This window comes from Rattus norvegicus, chromosome 3, assembly GCF_036323735.1.
Source record: "Rattus norvegicus strain BN/NHsdMcwi chromosome 3, GRCr8, whole genome shotgun sequence".
NCBI classification, from domain to species: Eukaryota; Metazoa; Chordata; class Mammalia; order Rodentia; family Muridae; genus Rattus; species Rattus norvegicus.
In genome coordinates this window covers 82061953-82083163 of record NC_086021.1, presented here as the reverse complement: position 1 = coordinate 82083163, position 21211 = coordinate 82061953, and the positions used below count along the sequence as shown (strand labels likewise).

Here is a 21211-nt window from a genome sequence, read left to right as displayed (position 1 = left end):
TGGACAAGAAAAAAAAGTAACTCTTCAAACTTTTTCTTACAGATACACCAGGAAAAGTAGTCGGGCCAATAAGATTTACTAATATTACTGGTGAAAAGATGACCCTGTGGTGGGAGGCACCACTCAATGATGGCTGCGCTCCTGTCACCCACTACATCATTGAAAAGCGAGAAACCAGCAGACTTGCTTGGGCATTAATTGAGGATCATTGTGAAGCCCAGAGTTACACTGCCATTAAACTCATAACTGGCAATGAGTATCAGTTCCGGGTTTCTGCAGTTAACAAGTTTGGTGTTGGGAGGCCACTTGAGTCCGACCCTGTGGTTGCTCAAATACAATACAGTAAGTTTCCTGTTCTACTAAGGGGTATTGTGTCATAAGCCTAACTTTCTAAGCAAATTAATCTAACTGATTCCCCTCCTCCCACTCCACTCCATTCCAGCCATTCCAGATGCGCCTGGAATTCCAGAGCCTAGCAATGTAACAGGCAACAGCATTACCCTGACTTGGACGAGGCCAGAATCAGATGGTGGCAATGAGATTCAACACTACATCCTCGAGAGGAGAGAAAAGAAAAGCACAAGATGGGTAAAAGTGATCAGCAAGCGACCCATCTCCGAGACAAGATTCAAAGTCACTGGTCTAGTAGAAGGCAACGAGTATGAGTTCCATGTCATGGCAGAGAACGCCGCGGGCGTGGGACCAGCAAGTGGCATCTCAAGACTCATTAAATGTAGAGAGCCCGTTAACCCGCCAAGTGCTCCCGCGGTAGTCAAAGTGACAGACACATCCAAGACAACTGTGAGCTTAGAATGGGCCCGGCCAGTCTTCGATGGCGGGATGGAAATAATTGGGTACATAATAGAAATGTGCAAAGCTGACTTAGGGGACTGGCACAAAGTAAACACGGAGCCGTGTGTGAAAACAAGATACACAGTCACTGATCTCCAGGCAGGCGAGGAATACAAATTCCGGGTCAGTGCCATCAACGGTGCTGGGAAAGGAGACAGCTGTGAGGTGACTGGAACGATAAAAGCAGTTGACCGATTATCAGCTCCTGAGTTAGACATTGATGCAAACTTCAAGCAGACTCACATTGTTAGAGCGGGAGCTAGCATTCGTCTCTTCATCGCCTACCAGGGTAGACCCACTCCTACAGCGGTATGGAGCAAGCCTGACTCTAACCTTAGCATCCGTGCAGATATCCATACAACAGACTCCTTCAGCACCCTCACTGTGGAAAACTGCAACAGAAACGATGCAGGGAAATACACACTCACCGTGGAAAACAACAGCGGCAGGAAGTCAATAACATTCACTGTGAAGGTGCTAGATTCTCCAGGACCACCTGGTCCAATTACCTTCAAAGATGTGACCCGGGGATCTGCCACCCTGATGTGGGATGCCCCTCTCCTTGATGGCGGTGCCCGGATCCATCACTATGTGATAGAGAAACGGGAAGCAAGTCGCCGTAGCTGGCAGGTTGTCAGTGAAAAATGTACTCGCCAGATCCTCAAGGTGAGTGATCTGACAGAAGGAGTCCCATACTATTTCCGTGTTTCTGCTGAAAATGAGTATGGTGTTGGTGAACCCTATGAAATGCCAGAACCGATTGTAGCCACGGAACAGCCTGCTCCCCCTAGGAGACTCGATGTCGTTGACACTAGCAAATCCTCTGCAGTCCTGGCCTGGCTTAAACCCGAACATGATGGAGGCAGTCGGATCACTAGCTACCTGCTGGAAATGAGACAAAAGGGATCTGACTTCTGGGTTGAAGCTGGTCACACCAAACAGCTGACTTTCACAGTGGAGCGCCTCGTCGAGAACACGGAATACGAATTCCGGGTGAAAGCCAAGAACGATGCCGGCTACAGTGAACCCAGAGAAGCTTTCTCATCTGTTATCATCAAGGAGCCTCAAATTGAGCCCACTGCTGATCTCACCGGAATCACCAATCAGCTCATAACTTGCAAGGCTGGAAGCACTTTTACCATTGATGTGCCCATCAGTGGTCGTCCTGCCCCCAAAGTAACATGGAAACTAGAGGAAATGAGACTCAAGGAGACAGATCGAATGAGCATCACAACAACAAAAGACAGGACCACCCTGACTGTAAAGGACAGCATGAGAGGTGACTCTGGCAGATATTTCCTGACCCTGGAAAATACAGCTGGTGTTAAAACTTTCACCATCACAGTTGTAGTCATTGGAAGGCCAGGGCCAGTAACTGGTCCCATTGAGGTCTCATCTGTCTCGGCTGAATCCTGCGTCCTATCGTGGTCTGAACCGAAGGATGACGGAGGCACCGAAATTACAAATTACATAGTTGAAAAGCGGGAGTCGGGTACAACAGCCTGGCAGCTTATCAATTCCAGTGTGAAGCGCACTCAGATTAAAGTCACGCACCTCACAAAATACAAAGAATACTGTTTCCGTGTCAGCTCAGAGAACAGATTCGGGGTCAGCAAGCCTCTGGAGTCAGTGCCAATAGTTGCCGAGCATCCATTCGGTAAGGAAAATCAATACCAAACTTCAAAGTCTACTTTTAAAATTTTTAAATTTCTACTGAGTTTTATTTTAAAAAAACCCATAATCTTATATATCTCCCTGTCTATATTTAGTTCCACCAAGCGCTCCTACCAGACCCGAAGTCTACTATGTGTCTGCCAATGCTATGTCGATTCGCTGGGAAGAACCCTACCATGACGGCGGTAGTAAAATCGTTGGCTACTGGGTTGAGAAGAAAGAACGTAACACCATCCTTTGGGTCAAAGAAAACAAAGTGCCGTGCCTAGAGTGTAACTACAAAGTGACAGGCTTGGTAGAAGGACTAGAGTATCAGTTCCGGACATATGCACTCAATGCCGCAGGCGTCAGCAAGGCCAGTGAAGCTTCGAGACCTATCATGGCTCAGAACCCAGTTGGTATGTAAGAAACTGCTAAAACTACAGTCATTACTACTTCTGGTATTAGAACCCACTTGTCTTTTTAACCTTATTTCATATCCCTTCTAGATCCACCCGGTAGACCGGAAGTGACAGACGTCACAAGATCAACAGTGTCACTAGTTTGGTCTGCCCCCATGTATGACGGAGGCAGCAAAGTTGTGGGCTACATCATAGAACGGAAGCCAGTCAGTGAAGTCGGAGACGGTCGCTGGCTCAAGTGCAACTACACCATCGTCTCTGATAATTTCTTCACTGTGACCGCTCTCAGTGAAGGCGACACTTACGAATTCCGTGTGTTGGCCAAGAACGCGGCAGGCATAATTAGCAAAGGTTCTGAATCGACAGGCCCTGTAACTTGCCGAGACGAATACGGTAAGAAATAGCCAACACGTGCTCCCTTCAGCTAACTCCAGTGTTCTCCTTTTAACTTAAGTGGACGTCCGAACTGTCGGGCATTCATTCATATCTATTTTGCCTATTAACAGCTCCACCGAAAGCTGAATTGGATGCCAGGTTACAAGGCGATCTGGTGACCATCAGAGCAGGTTCAGATCTTGTTCTCGATGCTGCCGTTGGTGGCAAACCTGAACCCAAAATCATCTGGACCAAAGGAGACAAGGAACTGGATCTCTGTGAAAAAGTTTCCCTACAGTACACCGGCAAGCGAGCAACCGCTGTGATCAAATACTGCGACCGGAGCGACAGTGGGAAATACACACTGACCGTGAAGAACGCTAGTGGGACCAAGTCCGTATCTGTCATGGTCAAAGTTCTTGGTAAGCAGATCAAAGGCCCTCTTTCCGATAACTGTAGCACTCGCCAAGTATGCCGTTCATCATGACTTGTCATCCTGCCTGTTTCAGATTCTCCTGGCCCATGTGGAAAACTCACCGTCAGCAGAGTGACCGAGGAGAAGTGCACCTTAGCCTGGAGCCTTCCGCAGGAGGATGGGGGAGCAGAGATAACTCACTATATTGTAGAGAGACGGGAGACTAGCCGGCTCAATTGGGTGATCGTGGAAGCGGAATGCCTCACTTTGTCCTATGTGGTTACCAGGCTCATCAAGAACAATGAGTACACATTCCGAGTGAGGGCCGTGAACAAATATGGCCTTGGCGTGCCCATTGAATCAGAGCCGATTGTGGCCAGAAACTCTTTCAGTGAGTATTAACTCTTTAAGACACGTTAGCCATTAAAACGCTGATGCTGGTCAAGAAGGGTAGTCATGTTCAGAGTGGTTTTCTGCAATCCTGATCATTCTGATTTGCATTCCGTACAAACAGCGATTCCATCACAACCTGGCATACCAGAAGGAGTTGGCGCTGGCAAAGAGCACATCATCATTCAGTGGACGAAACCTGAGTCGGACGGTGGCAATGAAATCAGCAACTACCTGGTGGACAAACGGGAGAAGAAGAGCTTGCGCTGGACCCGTGTCAACAAAGACTACGTGGTTTATGACACCAGGCTGAAGGTGACCAGCCTCATGGAAGGATGCGATTATCAGTTCCGGGTGACCGCCGTGAACTCTGCTGGCAACAGCGAACCCAGCGAAGCCTCAAACTTCATCTCGTGCAGAGAGCCATCATGTGAGTCCTAAGACAGTAACCCTGGGCTCAACCAAAATCACATGACAAGTATTTTCCAACATGGTAACTCTGGGAACTTCAGAATTTATGAAACACATATACCCAGTATAGCGTATACTTACTGTGATCGTAAATATAGGATTTTAACCACATTACTGGTAGCAGCTAGCATTGCTGAAAACTGTTGCAATATTTGTCTAGTCTATGGAAAGCAATAGATTGTTCTAATTCCAACGTGAGAGATATATTTTTGTAAGTCTTCTAGAAGAGTCAAAAAATAAGTTCTACTGATTAGTATTGACAAGGAAAAAAGAGCGAAAATTCCTTTTGAGCAGAGGCTTAGGGGAGCATAAGGCATCCAATTTTATAACCAGAAGGTACTAACAACATGATTATTACATGACCTTCAAAAGTAACATAGAGGGGTTGGGGATTGAGCTCAGTGGTAAGAGTGCTTGCCTAGCAAGCACAAGGCCCTGGGTTCGGCCCTCTGAAAGAAGAAAGAAAGAGAAAGAGAGAGAGAGAGAGAGAGAGAGAGAGAGGAGAGAAAGAAAAGAAAAGAAAAGAAAAGAAAAGAAAAGAAAAGAAAAGAAAAGAAAAGAAAAAAGTAACAGAAGCATTTATAGAGTTTCAGCCCAAGAGCTAAAAGGAGTAAGTCACAGAGGAAAAAGGCAGGACCAGATTCCTACAATAGAGATGTGTCATATTAACCCAGTGAAAGAGGGACAACTATAGAAAAGTCCCTAAGAACAAGCTAAGAAAGTTAAGAGAGACTATGCTATTGCCAGCCAAAGTGAGAGACAGAAATAGCTGCATCTCCGGAGAATCTAAATCTTGAAATAATTATAGGAATAATACAGCATGAATGTTGCCATAGGGTATCAAAATTTAAAACGCTGTTTACCAAAAGGGCCTTCCTAAGTCCTGAATGCCTCTGGAAACAAAACTGTCTTGAAAACAAAACTGTCATTCCCAAAGTCTCCTCCTTTGTGCAGTGCCTTTATCTCTTTTAAATTTCAGACACCCCTGGACCACCTTCTGCCCCGAGAGTTGTGGATACCACCAAGAGCAGTATTAGTTTGGCATGGACCAAACCCATGTATGACGGTGGTACTGACATCATAGGGTACGTCCTTGAAATGCAAGAGAAGGACACAGATCAATGGTGCCGAGTGCATACGAACACCACGATAAGAAACAACGAATTCACTGTGCCAGACCTTAAGATGGGCCAGAAGTACTCCTTCAGGGTTGCTGCTGTGAATGCGAAGGGTATGAGTGACTACAGCGAGACGACTGCTGAAATTGAGCCGGTGGAAAGACTAGGTATTTAACGCAGGAGCGCTTACAGGTGTTGTTTTCTTGCCCCATCTGTTCGTGAATTGACTGCGTTTTCGTATTTACAGAAATACCAGACCTTGAGCTTGCGGATGATCTGAAGAAGACTGTGATCATCAGGGCCGGAGCCTCACTGCGCCTGATGGTGTCCGTATCCGGAAGACCTTCTCCTGTCATCACGTGGAGCAAGAAAGGCATTGACCTTGCAAATCGGGCAATTATTGACAACACGGAGAGCTACTCTTTGCTCATTGTGGACAAAGTTAATCGGTATGATGCTGGAAAATACACAATTGAAGCCGAAAACCAGTCTGGCAAGAAATCAGCAACGGTCCTAGTTAAAGTCTATGGTAAGCACTTTCTTAGGTTGAGCTAATTTGCAAGTAGAGCCCACAAAAAGTCACACCTTGGCCTATTATTGATTACCTCAGTAGAAGAGGCCAACATTGATTATATTTTCCTGTAACATAGACAAAAAGTATCAATCGAGCAATAAAGAGTAAGTATGAATCATTCCTTCTGATCTTTTTTTTTTTTTTTTTTAGATACTCCCGGTCCCTGTCCTTCAGTGAATGTTAAAGAAGTTTCCAGAGATTCTGTGACCATCACTTGGGAAATCCCCACAATTGATGGTGGTGCTCCGGTCAACAATTACATTATTGAAAAGCGAGAGGCTGCCATGAGAGCTTTCAAGACAGTGACCACCAAATGCAGCAAGACTCTTTACCGAATATCTGGACTCGTTGAGGGAACCATGTACTACTTTAGAGTGCTCCCAGAAAACATCTATGGTATTGGGGAGCCTTGTGAGACATCAGATGCAGTTCTCGTCTCAGAAGTACCTCTGGTGCCCACAAAACTAGAAGTGGTTGATGTCACCAAATCCACCGTGACTCTTGCTTGGGAGAAACCACTCTATGATGGCGGCAGCCGACTCACTGGATATGTCCTTGAGGCCTGCAAAGCTGGCACAGAGAGATGGATGAAAGTTGTCACTTTGAAGCCCACGGTCTTAGATCACACCGTGATTTCCCTGAATGAAGGTGAACAGTACCTGTTTAGAGTGAGGGCCCAAAATGAGAAAGGTGTGTCGGAACCAAGGGAGATCGTCACACCAGTGACTGTGCAAGACCTCAGAGGTAGGTACTGAATGCCTGCATAAATGCAAAATAAATGAAAACATTGAGGTTGCAGGACACTCCCTCTTCAGATCATATGTGAGAATAAATGCCTGATTTCTTTCTTACAGTATTGCCAACAATTGACCTTTCTACAATGCCTCAGAAGACCATCCATGTCCCAGCTGGCAGACCAATCGAGCTGGTGATACCTATCACTGGCCGTCCACCACCTACTGCTTCCTGGTTCTTTGCTGGTTCTAAACTGAGAGAATCGGAGCGTGTCACCGTGGAAACCCACACTAAAGTCGCCAAGCTAACCATCCGTGAAACCACTATAAGAGATACTGGAGAATATATGCTCGAATTGAAGAATGTTACGGGAACCACCTCAGAGACAATAAAAGTTGTTATTCTCGGTAAGTATGTCTGGCAGGGTTACCATTTAGTCGTCCAATGGTTAAATCCCCAGTTTTGGTTTGAAGTAAAAATTCACCTCCCGATTTCTACACCTTTCAGACAAGCCTGGTCCACCAATTGGGCCCATCAAGATTGATGAAGTTGATGCCACCTCAGTGACTATATCCTGGGAACCTCCTGAATTGGATGGCGGTGCTCCACTGAGTGGCTACGTGGTAGAACAGCGCGACGCCCATCGTCCAGGATGGCTGCCAGTTTCCGAGTCTGTAACAAGACCGACATTTAAGTTTACCAGACTCACCGAAGGAAATGAATATGTGTTCCGCGTGGCTGCAACAAACCGCTTCGGGATTGGCTCGTACTTGCAGTCTGAGGTCATTGAATGCCGAAGCAGCATCAGTAAGTTCTGGAACTCCTCCACCATTTTCCCTATAGCTGACTCTGAATTTAGAGCCTATCTCCCCTGATGAGCAGAAATACAGCTTGTAAAATTAACTCCTGGGTTCTCCTAAGGTTTCTAAACAGCCGTGCTCGGCAGCTTTCGACAGTGTTAGATTTATTCATTTTTTTTAACCTTCTTACTTGGTTAAAAGAAAAGGAGTTGGAGGAAAAAAGAATGGAAAAATGGAAGAAGAAATAAAGGGAGGAAGAGAAAAAGCATGCAAGGGAGGAACTATAGACAGCCCAATAGAGGAAAGTATAAAATGTGTGCTGAATCAATATTTATAAATACAGCAAAAATGGAAAAGGCACAAGTGAAAGTGCTAGGGAAATGGTCATTTGTCTTTCATAGCAACTGAAACCACAGTACACACAAACTGGATTCCTTTGCTCATGTTGGCATATTGGGTTTTTTTTTTTTCTGCCTTCCTACAGGTATTCCTGGACCTCCAGAAACATTACAGATATTTGACATCTCCCGTGATGGCATGACACTTACTTGGTATCCACCTGAAGATGACGGTGGCTCCCAAGTGACCGGATATATCATTGAGCGTAAAGAAGTAAGAGCTGATCGGTGGGTCCGTGTAAATAAAGTACCAGTGACTATGACACGGTACCGATCCACTGGCCTTATTGAAGGCTTAGAATATGAACATCGGGTCACAGCCATTAATGCAAGAGGGACTGGAAAACCAAGTCGTCCTTCCAAACCCACCGTTGCCATGGATCCAATTGGTAAATATTTTTAGTATACACCAAGTTTGTTGAGATACAATTGTTATGTGGTGAAACTCATCCTTCTAAAGTATGCAGCTGTATGAGTTCTGAGAAATTCAGCTATGGAATCACCACCACAACAAAATTACAGAATACAAAAATGTAAAAACCAAAAGTGCTAACAGTCTACGTATTCAACAACACATTGAATTTGTTATACCGCATGGTCAATATATGACTTTGCAGCAACTGTAACAAGGATTTTTTTTTTTTTTTTGTCTGTTCTTTTTTTCCTAGCTCCACCGGGAAAACCACAAAATCCAAGAGTTACAGATACAACCAGAACATCAGTCTCCCTGGCCTGGAGTGTTCCAGAGGACGAAGGTGGATCTAAAGTCACAGGGTACTTGATAGAAATGCAAAAGGTAGATCAACGTGAATGGACCAAATGTAACACCACCCCAACCAAGATTCGGGAGTACACCCTAACACACCTACCTCAGGGCGCTGAATACAGGTTCCGTGTCCTAGCCTGTAATGCTGGTGGACCTGGAGAGCCTGCTGAGGTACCAGGAACAGTCAAAGTCACGGAGATGCTAGGTAAAATACATGGCTGCTTACTTGTTGCCAGAATTGCCTTATGACTTTTTCCTACCTGCCATTCAATATATATATATATATATATATATATATATATATATATATATATATATGAATTGTAATTCTTCCTTTTTCCTCAGAATACCCTGACTATGAACTTGACGAAAGATACCAGGAAGGGGTCTTTGTGCGACAAGGTGGAGTCATCAGGCTTACCATACCAATCAAAGGAAAACCATTCCCAATATGTAAATGGACCAAGGAAGGCCAAGACGTTAGTAAGCGTGCCATGATTGCAACGTCTGAAACACACACTGAGCTTGTGATCAAAGAAGCAGACAGAAATGATTCTGGAACTTATGACTTGGTCCTGGAAAACAAATGTGGCAAGAAGACAGTTTACATCAAGGTCAAGGTAATAGGAAGTCCCAACACTCCAGAAGGGCCACTCGAATATGATGACATACAAACCCGCTCTGTAAGGGTCAGCTGGAGACCTCCTGCTGATGATGGTGGTGCTGACATCCTGGGCTACATCCTTGAGAGAAGAGAGGTACCTAAGGCTGCCTGGTATACCATCGACTCCAGAGTCCGAGGCACATCTCTGGTAGTAAAAGGCCTCAAAGAAAATGTGGAATACCATTTCCGTGTCTCAGCAGAAAACCAGTTTGGCATAAGCAAACCCTTGAAATCTGAGGAGCCAGTCATACCAAAGACGCCACTGAGTAAGTGTTCTTTCAGCCACAGAGGTAGAAAAGTTGGTTTGAATGCTTACACTGCTTAAGTTACAACCGCCGGCTCACCAGATCTGATCCCCATGTGTGATTTCTCACCTGTGTTTATAGATCCACCAGAACCTCCAAGCAATCCTCCTGAAGTACTTGACGTGACCAAAAGTTCCGTCAGCTTGTCATGGTCTCGACCTAAAGATGATGGTGGCTCTCGAGTTACAGGCTACTACATTGAACGCAAGGAGACGTCCACTGACAAGTGGGTCAGACACAACAAAACCCAGATCACCACCACCATGTACACGGTCACTGGCCTTGTTCCTGACGCAGAATATCAATTCCGTATCATCGCACAGAATGACGTGGGCCTTAGCGAGACCAGCCCTGCTTCTGAACCCGTCGTTTGCAAAGATCCCTTCGGTAAGCAGAGTTTCCAAACGGGACCAAAAAAATAAATAAATAAAAACCATGGAGCAAGCCAGTTTTCACCTTTGCCTGTTTCCCACCAGTAAACCTAATTCTCTTCTTAATCATCTCGAATATTTCAGATAAGCCAAGCCAACCAGGAGAACTCGAGATTCTTTCGATATCCAAAGACAGTGTCATCCTCCAGTGGGAGAAGCCCGAATGCGATGGTGGCAAAGAAATCCTTGGCTACTGGGTTGAGTACAGACAGTCTGGGGACAGTGCTTGGAAGAAGAGCAATAAGGAACGGATCAAGGACAGGCAGTTCACCATCGGAGGTTTGCTAGAAGCAACTGAATATGAGTTCCGAGTATTTGCTGAGAACGAGACTGGGCTCAGCCGACCACGGAGAACAGCTATGTCTGTCAAGACAAAACTAACATGTAAGTAGATCAAGGTTCTCTCTCTGTGGGTGACAAACGAAACCCGTGGAAACTAACCCTTTCCTGCAGTCTAAGTTAAACTCTCCTGCTGGCATTTTGTATTTAGGGTGGCTTCTGACCAAATGTATTTACATGCGTACGCTTGTCAAAGCCCTCAATTTTAACTCCGGTCTCCAATCAAGCCTGCTGGAGTTTAACTTAGACTACAGGGCCTAAGCATTTCTCCTGAGCAGTTTCCCCTTCTGATGCAATAAGGCTTTTTGGGTTTTATGACCTCTTAGCAAGATTTGGAAGGTTAACAAACATACTTCACTTCAGTGAACCAAAGTAAGGACAAGAATCCTTTAAACTGGCCAAGAGACTCATTCCCTCAAAATCTCACACTACATCCTAATGCCCTCTCAATCATAGAGTTGCAATGTGATAGAGTAGGGTGATGCGCTCACTTAATCACCATTTCCCATCTGGCCCTAGAAACATAGAGGACTCTTAGATGCACATCATAGCACCTATTAAAGCTTAGTCAATAGGATAATCCATTACCACCATGCCCAAACAGATTACAGATTCAGTAGTGACGACGCGTCTAACATACTCTTTCATCATGTGCAGCCGGAGAAGCCCCAGGAGTGCGCAAGGAAATGGCCGATGTGACCACCAAGTTAGGCGAAGCCGCTCAACTCTCGTGCCAGATAGTTGGAAGGCCCCTTCCCGACATTAAATGGTACCGATTTGGTAAAGAGCTCGTACAAAGCCGGAAGTACAAAATGTCTTCAGATGGGCGCACACACACTCTGACAGTAATGACAGAGGAACAAGAAGATGAAGGCGTCTACACATGTGTAGCCACTAATGAAGTCGGAGAAGTAGAAACCAGCAGTAAGCTGCTTCTTCAGGCGGCACCACAGTTCCATCCCGGTTACCCACTCAAAGAGAAATATTATGGTGCTGTGGGATCTACACTTCGGCTCCATGTTATGTACATTGGTCGCCCGGTACCTGCCATGACTTGGTACCATGGCCAGAAACTTTTGCAAAACTCAGAAAGCATTACCATTGAAAACACTGAGCACTATACCCATCTCGTCATGAAGAATGTCCAGCGTAAGACCCATGCCGGGAAATACAAGGTGCAACTCAGCAATGTCTTTGGGACGGTTGATGCCATCCTAGACGTGGAAATACAAGGTATTTGGTTTTTGCTTTCGAAAAGTGAGTTTCCTTTTAGAGGTCTCAGGGGGACACACTGTGAAACCCACCGCAACTGTGCTTTCTCTCAACAGATAAACCAGACAAGCCTACGGGACCCATTGTGATTGAAGCACTACTCAAGAACTCGGTGGTGATCAGCTGGAAAGCGCCCGCTGATGATGGCGGCTCCTGGATCACCAATTACGTGGTGGAGAAATGTGAGGCCAAGGAGGGTGCTGAATGGCAATTGGTGTCTTCAGCCATCTCAGTGACAACTTGTAGAATTGTGAACCTCACAGAAAATGCCGGGTATTATTTCCGAGTCTCAGCTCAGAACACCTTTGGCATCAGTGAGCCACTAGAGGTCGCCTCCGTGGTGATCATCAAGAGTCCATTCGGTGAGCAGAAGTGAAGTCTGAGGGGGAAATGGAAGATTCAGATAACACATAATCTTTCTCACTTGAAAATTGAATGTTTTTGTATTTTAAAGGGGAATGTGCATACCCTATCCCTTCTTTGTAGTCGCACAGAACTTTGGAGTAATTCTGTTTATTTAAAATGAGATTCCTTTTTCAAATAAAGCTATTTTAAACATGGCAAATCTTTTTATTTTCTAATAGAAAAGCCAAGCGTTCCTGGTAAACCAACCATCACGGCTGTCACAAAGGATTCTTGCGTTGTGGCTTGGAAGCCACCCGCGAGCGACGGAGGTGCAAAGATCAGAAATTACTACCTCGAGAAGCGCGAGAAGAAGCAAAACAAGTGGATTGCTGTGACAACGGAAGAAATTCGAGAAACCGTCTTCTCCGTGCAAAACCTTATTGAAGGTCTTGAATATGAATTCCGTGTAAAATGTGAAAACCTGGGTGGAGAGAGTGAATGGAGTGAAACATCAGAACCTGTCACTCCAAAATCTGACGTTCCGATTCAGGCTCCACACTTCAAGGAGGAGCTGAGGAACCTGAATGTAAGGTACCAGAGCAACGCCACTTTGGTCTGCAAGGTGACCGGTCACCCGAAGCCTATTGTGAAATGGTACAGACAAGGCAAAGAAATTATCGCAGATGGACTCAAGTACAGAGTTCAAGAATTTAAAGGTGGCTACCACCAGCTCATTATTGCAAGCGTCACAGATGATGATGCCACGGTGTACCAAGTCAGAGCTACCAACCAAGGGGGATCCGTGTCTGGCACTGCTTCCTTGGAAGTGGAAGGTAAAAGACAAATCTCTGACCATTGGTTTGGTGTTAGACAACCTATTGTTAATTTGTGGGGCCAAGTATTATGAAGTCTTGCTAAATCGTGTTCTTTGTTCTCTTACCTTGATATAGTTCCAGCTAAGATACACTTGCCCAAGACTCTCGAAGGCATGGGAGCGGTTCATGCTCTCCGAGGGGAAGTGGTCAGCATCAAGATCCCCTTCAGTGGTAAACCAGACCCTGTGATCACCTGGCAGAAAGGACAAGATCTCATTGATAATAATGGCCACTACCAAGTGATTGTCACAAGATCCTTCACGTCACTTGTCTTCCCCAATGGAGTGGAGAGAAAAGATGCTGGCTTCTATGTCGTCTGTGCTAAAAACAGATTTGGAATTGATCAAAAGACAGTTGAACTGGATGTTGCTGATGTCCCCGACCCACCCAGGGGTGTCAAAGTTAGCGATGTCTCACGAGATTCTGTCAACTTAACTTGGACAGAGCCAGCTTCTGATGGTGGCAGCAAAGTCACCAACTACATTGTTGAAAAGTGTGCAACTACTGCAGAAAGATGGCTCCGCGTGGGACAGGCCCGAGAAACACGTTATACCGTGGTCAACTTATTTGGAAAAACAAGCTACCAGTTCCGAGTAATAGCTGAAAATAAATTTGGCCTGAGCAAGCCATCGGAGCCCTCAGAACCAACCGTTACCAAAGAAGATAAGACCAGAGCTATGAATTATGATGAGGAGGTGGATGAAACCAGAGAAGTCACCATGACTAAAGCATCACACTCCAAAACTAAGGAACTCTACGAGAAATACATGATAGCTGAAGATCTGGGGCGTGGCGAGTTTGGAATCGTCCACCGTTGTGTGGAAACATCCTCGAAGAAGACATTCATGGCCAAATTTGTTAAAGTGAAAGGGACCGATCAGGTTTTAGTCAAGAAAGAGATTTCCATTCTAAACATCGCTAGGCACAGAAACATCTTATACCTCCATGAATCATTTGAAAGCATGGAAGAATTGGTTATGATCTTTGAATTTATATCAGGACTGGACATATTTGAACGCATCAATACGAGTGCCTTTGAACTTAATGAAAGGGAAGTTGTAAGCTATGTCCGCCAGGTCTGTGAAGCATTGGAGTTCTTACATAGTCAGAATATTGGCCACTTTGACATTCGGCCAGAAAATATCATTTACCAGACAAGAAAGAACTCCATTATTAAAATAATAGAGTTTGGTCAAGCACGTCAGCTGAAGCCAGGAGACAACTTCAGGCTTTTGTTCACTGCCCCTGAATACTACGCCCCTGAAGTCCACCAGCACGATGTTGTCAGCTCTGCCACAGACATGTGGTCACTTGGTACACTGGTGTATGTGCTGCTGAGTGGAATCAACCCATTTTTGGCTGAAACGAACCAACAGATGATTGAGAACATCATGAATGCTGAATATACTTTTGATGAAGAAGCATTCCAAGAAATTAGCCTTGAAGCAATGGATTTCATTGACCGGCTGTTGGTGAAAGAGAGGAAATCTCGCATGACAGCCTCAGAGGCCCTGAAGCACCCATGGCTAAAGCAGAGGATGGACAGAGTCAGTACTAAAGTCATCAGAACACTGAGACACCGGCGGTACTACCACACCCTGATCAAGAAAGACCTCAATATGGTTGTGTCAGCAGCCCGAATTTCCTGTGGGGGCGCGATACGATCTCAGAGGGGAGTGAGCGTGGCTAAAGTTAAAGTGGCCTCCATCGAAATTGGCCCGGTGTCTGGGCAAATAATGCACGCCATTGGCGAAGAGGGCGGCTATGTCAAATATGTATGCAAGATCGAAAACTATGATCAGTCTACCCAGGTGACCTGGTACTTCGGCGTGAGACAGCTGGAAAACAGTGAGAAATACGAAATCACCTATGAAGATGGAGTGGCCACCATGTATGTCAAAGACATCACCAAATTCGATGATGGGACCTACAGATGCAAAGTCGTCAATGACTACGGTGAAGACAGCTCTTACGCAGAGCTGTTCGTTAAAGGCGTGAGGGAAGTTTATGACTACTACTGCCGCAGAACCAAGAAAGTCAAGCGCAGAACAGATGCGATGCGGCTCCTTGAAAGGCCACCAGAATTTACCCTGCCTCTCTATAACAAGACGGCGTATGTGGGTGAAAATGTCCGTTTTGGGGTAACTATTACCGTCCACCCAGAACCTCGTGTGACATGGTATAAATCGGGTCAGAAAATCAAGCCAGGTGATGACGACAAGAAATACACGTTCGAGTCCGACAAGGGTCTTTATCAACTAACAATCAACAGTGTAACCACAGACGATGATGCCGAATACGCCGTTGTGGCAAGGAACAAACACGGTGAAGACAGCTGTAAGGCAAAGCTGACTGTGACTTTACATCCACCCCCGACAGAAACCACACTCAGACCCATGTTCAAGCGGCTGCTGGCGAATGCCGAGTGCCACGAAGGCCAGAGTGTCTGCTTCGAGATCAGAGTTTCTGGCATCCCTGCACCAACATTAAAATGGGAGAAAGATGGCCAGCCGCTGTCCCTGGGGCCCCACATTGAAATTGTCCATGAAGGCTTAGATTATTACGCACTGCATATCAGGGATACCTTGCCTGAAGACACAGGTTATTACAGAGTCACGGCCACAAACACAGCCGGATCCACCAGCTGCCAGGCTCACCTACAAGTAGACCGGCTGCGCTATGTCAAGCAGGAATTCCAGACCAAAGAAGAGCGTGAGCGCCACGTGCAAAAACAGATCGACAAGACACTGAGGATGGCTGAAATTCTCTCTGGAACCGAAACTGTGCCATTGACTCCGGTAGCCCAAGAGGCTCTGAGGGAAGCTGCCATTCTTTATAAACCAGCTGTGAGCACCAAGACTGTCAAGGGAGAATACCGACTTGAGACGGAGGAAAAGAAAGAGGAGAGAAAACTCCGCATGCCTTACGAAGTCCCTGAGCCCCGCAGGTTCAAACAAGCCACGGTGGAAGAAGACCAGCGCATTAAGCAGTTCGTGCCCATGTCTGACATGAAGTGGTACAAGAAGATCCGGGATCAATATGAAATGCCCGGGAAACTTGACAGAGTTGTCCAGAAAAGGCCCAAACGCATCCGCCTTTCGAGGTGGGAGCAGTTCTATGTGATGCCTCTTCCTCGCATTACCGACCAATACCGACCTAAATGGCGCATCCCCAAACTGACCCAAGATGATCTGGAAATGGTGAGGCCGGCCCGACGGCGTACCCCTTCCCCTGACTACGATCTTTACTACTATAGACGTAGGAGACGCTCTCTGGGTGACATCTCAGATGAGGAACTCCTCCTCCCCATCGATGACTACCTGGCAATGAAGAGAACGGAGGAAGAGAGGCTACGTCTGGAAGAAGAGCTTGAGCTGGGCTTCTCAGCTTCACCCCCCAGCCGAAGCCCTCCCCGCTTCGAGCTTTCTAGCCTGCGCTATTCTTCTCCGCCAGCCCACGTCAAGGTGGAGGACAGGAGGAGAGACTTCAGGTACTCGACCTATCACATCCCGACAAGGGAAGAAACCAGCACGAGTTATGCAGAGCTGCGGGAACGGCATGCCCAAGCCTCATACAGGCAGCCGAAGCTACGGCAGAGGATCATGGCTGAGAAGGAGGAAGAGGAGCTGCTGCGGCCAGTGACAACCACCCAGCGTCTCTCAGAATACAAAAGTGAGCTCGACTACATGTCGAAGGAAGAAAAGTCTAAAAAGAAATCAAAACGACAGAGGCAAGTGACCGAGATAACCGAAATCGAAGAGGAATATGAAATCTCAAGACGGGCTCAAAGGGAATCGTCCTCCTCTGTGTCCAGACTACTGAGACGCCGACGCTCCCTGTCTCCGACTTACATCGAGTTAATGAGACCCGTGTCTGAGCTGATCCGGTCCCGTCCACAACCTGCTGAGGAATATGAAGACGACACAGAAAGAAGATCTCCTACCCCAGAGAGAACTCGTCCACGTTCTCCCAGCCCTGTGTCTAGCGAGCGATCCCTCTCAAGATTCGAGAGGTCTGCAAGATTTGATATCTTTTCCAGGTACGAGTCCATGAAGGCTGCCTTAAAGACTCAGAAGACATCGGAGAGGAAGTATGAGGTTTTGAGTCAGCAGCCCTTCACCCTGGACCACGCCCCTCGAATCACACTGCGGATGCGGTCCCATAGGGTTCCGTGTGGCCAAAACACACGCTTCATCTTGAATGTCCAGTCTAAGCCAACTGCTGAGGTCAAATGGTACCACAATGGTGTAGAACTCCAAGAGAGCAGTAAGATTCATTACACCAACACAAGCGGGGTCCTGACGTTGGAGATTCTGGACTGTCAGACGGAGGACAGTGGAACCTACCGTGCCGTGTGCACCAACTACAAAGGCGAAGCCTCTGACTACGCAACCCTGGATGTAACTGGTGGACATTACACCACCTATGCCTCCCAGCGCAGAGATGAGGAGGTTCCCAAGTCAGTCTTCCCTGAACTGACGAAAACAGAGGCATATGCCATCTCATCATTCAAGAGGACATCTGAGATGGAAGCCGCTTCTTCGGTCAGGGAAGTGAAGTCACAAATGACAGAGACAAGGGAAAGTCTCTCATCCTATGAGCATCACGTCTCTGCAGAGATGAAGAGTGCCGCCTCTGAGGAAAAGTCACTGGAAGAAAAAGCCACAGTCAGAAAGATCAAGACCACACTGGCAGCAAGAATTTTAACAAAGCCTCGGTCCATTACTGTCCATGAAGGTGAGTCTGCAAGGTTTTCCTGCGACACCGATGGGGAGCCGGTACCTACCGTGACCTGGTTGCGTGGAGGACAAGTGGTGAGTACTTCTGCTCGCCACCAAGTGACCACCGCCAAGTACAAATCGACCTTCGAGATTTCTTCAGTGCAGGCTTCTGATGAGGGCAACTACAGCGTGGTAGTCGAAAACACTGACGGGAAGCAAGAAGCACAGTTCACGCTGACCGTGCAAAAGGCCAAGGCTGTTGAAAAGGCTGTGACGTCACCACCCAGAGTCAAGTCCCCAGAGCCTCGGGTAAAGTCCCCAGAAACAGTGAAGTCTCCCAAAAGAGTGAAATCTCCAGAACTCGTAGCTTCTCATCCAAAAGCCGTGTCACCCACAGAGACAAAGCCGACAGAGAAGGGTCAACAGCTTCCGGTCCCTGCCCCACCGAAGATAACTCAGTCCCTGAAAGCAGAAGCTTCCAGAGACATCGCAAAGTTGACCTGTGCAGTTGAAAGCAGTGCGCTGTGTGCAAAAGAGGTCGCCTGGTATAAAGATGGCAAGAAACTCAAGGAAAATGGGCATTTTCAGTTTCATTACTCAGCGGACGGTACCTACGAACTCAAAATTCACAACCTGAGTGAATCTGATTGCGGGGAGTATGTTTGTGAGGTCTCTGGTGAAGGAGGAACCTCCAAAACCAGCTTCCAGTTTACTGGACAGTCCTTCAAGAGTATCCATGAGCAGGTGTCCAGCACAACAGAAACCAAGAAATCCGTTCAGAAAACTGCTGAGTCAGCAGAAGCCAAGAAAGCCACTCAGAAAACTGCTGAGTCAGCAGAAGCAAAGAAAGCCACTCAGAAAACTGCTGAGTCAGCAGAAGCAAAGAAGCCAGCACAGAAAACTGCTGAGTCAGCAGAAGCAAAGAAGCCAGCACAGAAAACTGCTGAGCCGACAGAAGCCAAGAAGCAGGAACCAATAGCTCCTGAATCAGTGTCCTCAAAGCCAGTAATTGTTACTGGGCTGCGGGATACAACAGTTTCTTCAGACAGTGTTGCCAAATTTGTAATTAAAGTTACTGGAGAGCCCCAGCCAACTGTCACCTGGACGAAGGATGGAAAGGTAACCAATTTTAAAATGTCCTTTATTTTCTAGAAAAAAAAAATCTAATGCCTCCCCCACTCATCCACACCTCCTAAGGAAATTTCCATATTAAGCTATTGTTTAAAACTCCAATCACTTGCTTTCCACAGGCTATTGCACAAAGCAGTAAATACAAACTCTCTAACGACAAAGAGGAATTCATCTTGGAAATCCTCAAGACTGAGACTTCCGATGGCGGACTTTACTCCTGTACAGTAGCAAATTCTGCTGGATCTGTGTCCTCTAGCTGCAAGCTAACAATAAAAGGTGTGTAGTTTTGTTCTTAATAGATGTGTTCCAGAGAGCAGTATTAATAGTTTCTGAACACAAACATACACAATTCTAAACATTTTCTAATCTAGACACACAGATTTACAGTTACAATATTAGCATAAAAGGTGTACATGCTTCCATAAATGCCACATGTGATCTCACAGACCTTGCAATCTGTTCACAGAAATATTTAAGAATAAAGTCAGGCAGGTCTAGGGGCTCTAGCCTGGAACCATTACATGGGGTTATGGCAGGAGAGGAAGGAAGTTAGGCTCAGTTGTACAATGAATCTGAAGTCACCCTGGGCTACATGAGGCCCTGGTTCAAAAAATAAAATTATATAAATACAACTGAGTGAATACATAGCATGGTAGTTCCTCTCAGTCTTTTGTGCTTGCCATTTTCCAAGGAGCACACGCTTAGTAAATGAGCCACATTCATATCCCAGTTAAAATGAGTTCATCTCAGTCTTGCAAAAGGTAATTTTTCAGTTGCTTGAAATCTCCAAAACCCTAATCCAAATCTTTGCCTATCCTGCTCAAGATGTTTCCCCTCACATTGTAAAATTATCTTAATGTAATCTAGTTTAAGAAACTATTAGCCCCAATCTCAAAAGTCATGATTTTCTACAACTGGAAATGAGAATTGGTGTTACCTACAGATTATATAGAAGTTGACACTTTGACTACATCCCAGAGTAGAATCGACAAAAGTCACATTCCAATTAAGTCTACTTACAGAGGTTTCTCTTTTAGCTGTAAAAGACACAGAGGCACAGAAAGTATCAACCCAGAAGACCTCTGAAGTTACAGCCAAGAAGAAAGAAAGTGTCCAGCAGGAAATTTCTCAAAAAGTCCTAACTTCTGAAGAAATCAAAATGTCAGAAGTAAAATCTCATGAAACACTGGCCATCAAGGAAGAAGCATCCAAAGTGCTGATTGCTGAAGAGGTCAAGAAGTCAGCAGCAGCCTCCCTAGAGAAATCCATTGTCCACGAAGAAGTCACCAAAACCTCACAGGCATCAGAAGAAGTCAAAACTCACGCGGAGATCAAAGCACTGTCTACCCAGATGAACATAACCAGTGGGCAGAGAGTGACCCTGAAAGCCAACATTGCTGGGGCCACAGATGTGAAATGGGTCCTGAACGGCACTGAGCTTTCTAATTCAGAAGAATACCGATACGGGGTATCTGGCAGTGACCAAACCCTCACTATCAAGCAAGCCAGTCACAGAGATGAGGGAATCCTCACCTGCATAGGCAAAACCAGCCAGGGAGTTGTCAAGTGTCAGTTTGACTTGACCCTGAGCAAAGAACTCTCAGACGCGCCAAGCTTTATCTCACAGCCCAGATCTCAAAACATTAATGAGGGACAAAATGTTCTCTTCTCTTGTGAGATCAGCGGGGAGCCGTCCCCTGAAATTGAGTGGTTTAAAAATAACCTGCCAGTAAGTTTACATTTTGAATATCTATTGGAGAAAAATTTAAAATATCACATCCCTAGCCAAAGACTTCAATGCCCCTTTCCTATTATCATTATTATTGTTTGTTTGTTTGTTTTTTAGATTTCCATTTCTTCAAATATCAGTGTAAGTCGCTCCAGAAACATGTATACTCTTGAGATCCGAAATGCATCCGTAAGTGACAGCGGAAAGTACACAGTTAAGGCCAAAAATTTCCGTGGCCAGTGTTCAGCTACAGCTTCCTTGACAGTGCTTCGTAAGTACACCTTTGCCATTTTCCCTAAGATGTCAGGGGGCGAAGTGAGGGTCGCTGGTGCTTTAGGCACAGAAAACTCTCAAAAGACCTAGGAAACCCACATGTGTAATAGAGACAGGTGTCTTGTGCAGAATTCATCCTCATCATCAGTTTGTCTAA

At 46.0% G+C, this 21211-nt stretch overlaps 1 protein-coding gene across 50 annotated transcripts in view; it reads left to right on the top strand.

The window, feature by feature from the left end:
- The window catches only part of Ttn (titin), a 272483-nt gene that overhangs the window by 248967 nt on the left and 2305 nt on the right, over window positions 1-21211 (top strand). For all 50 annotated transcript variants that reach the window (XM_039106393.2, XM_063284706.1, XM_039106391.2 and 47 more), the window contains 24 exons: window positions 43-342; window positions 443-2509; window positions 2622-2924; window positions 3015-3320; window positions 3434-3724; window positions 3812-4108; window positions 4232-4537; window positions 5558-5863; window positions 5944-6225; window positions 6421-7014; window positions 7125-7412; window positions 7513-7812; window positions 8290-8592; window positions 8872-9174; window positions 9315-9899; window positions 10020-10325; window positions 10454-10753; window positions 11366-11941; window positions 12037-12342; window positions 12565-13158; window positions 13276-19040; window positions 19172-19328; window positions 20090-20781; window positions 20899-21052. In XM_039106393.2, the coding sequence (XP_038962321.1) occupies window positions 43-342; window positions 443-2509; window positions 2622-2924; window positions 3015-3320; window positions 3434-3724; window positions 3812-4108; window positions 4232-4537; window positions 5558-5863; window positions 5944-6225; window positions 6421-7014; window positions 7125-7412; window positions 7513-7812; window positions 8290-8592; window positions 8872-9174; window positions 9315-9899; window positions 10020-10325; window positions 10454-10753; window positions 11366-11941; window positions 12037-12342; window positions 12565-13158; window positions 13276-19040; window positions 19172-19328; window positions 20090-20781; window positions 20899-21052 (15681 nt within the window). The remainder of the gene's footprint in view (window positions 1-42; window positions 343-442; window positions 2510-2621; window positions 2925-3014; window positions 3321-3433; window positions 3725-3811; window positions 4109-4231; window positions 4538-5557; window positions 5864-5943; window positions 6226-6420; window positions 7015-7124; window positions 7413-7512; window positions 7813-8289; window positions 8593-8871; window positions 9175-9314; window positions 9900-10019; window positions 10326-10453; window positions 10754-11365; window positions 11942-12036; window positions 12343-12564; window positions 13159-13275; window positions 19041-19171; window positions 19329-20089; window positions 20782-20898; window positions 21053-21211) is intronic.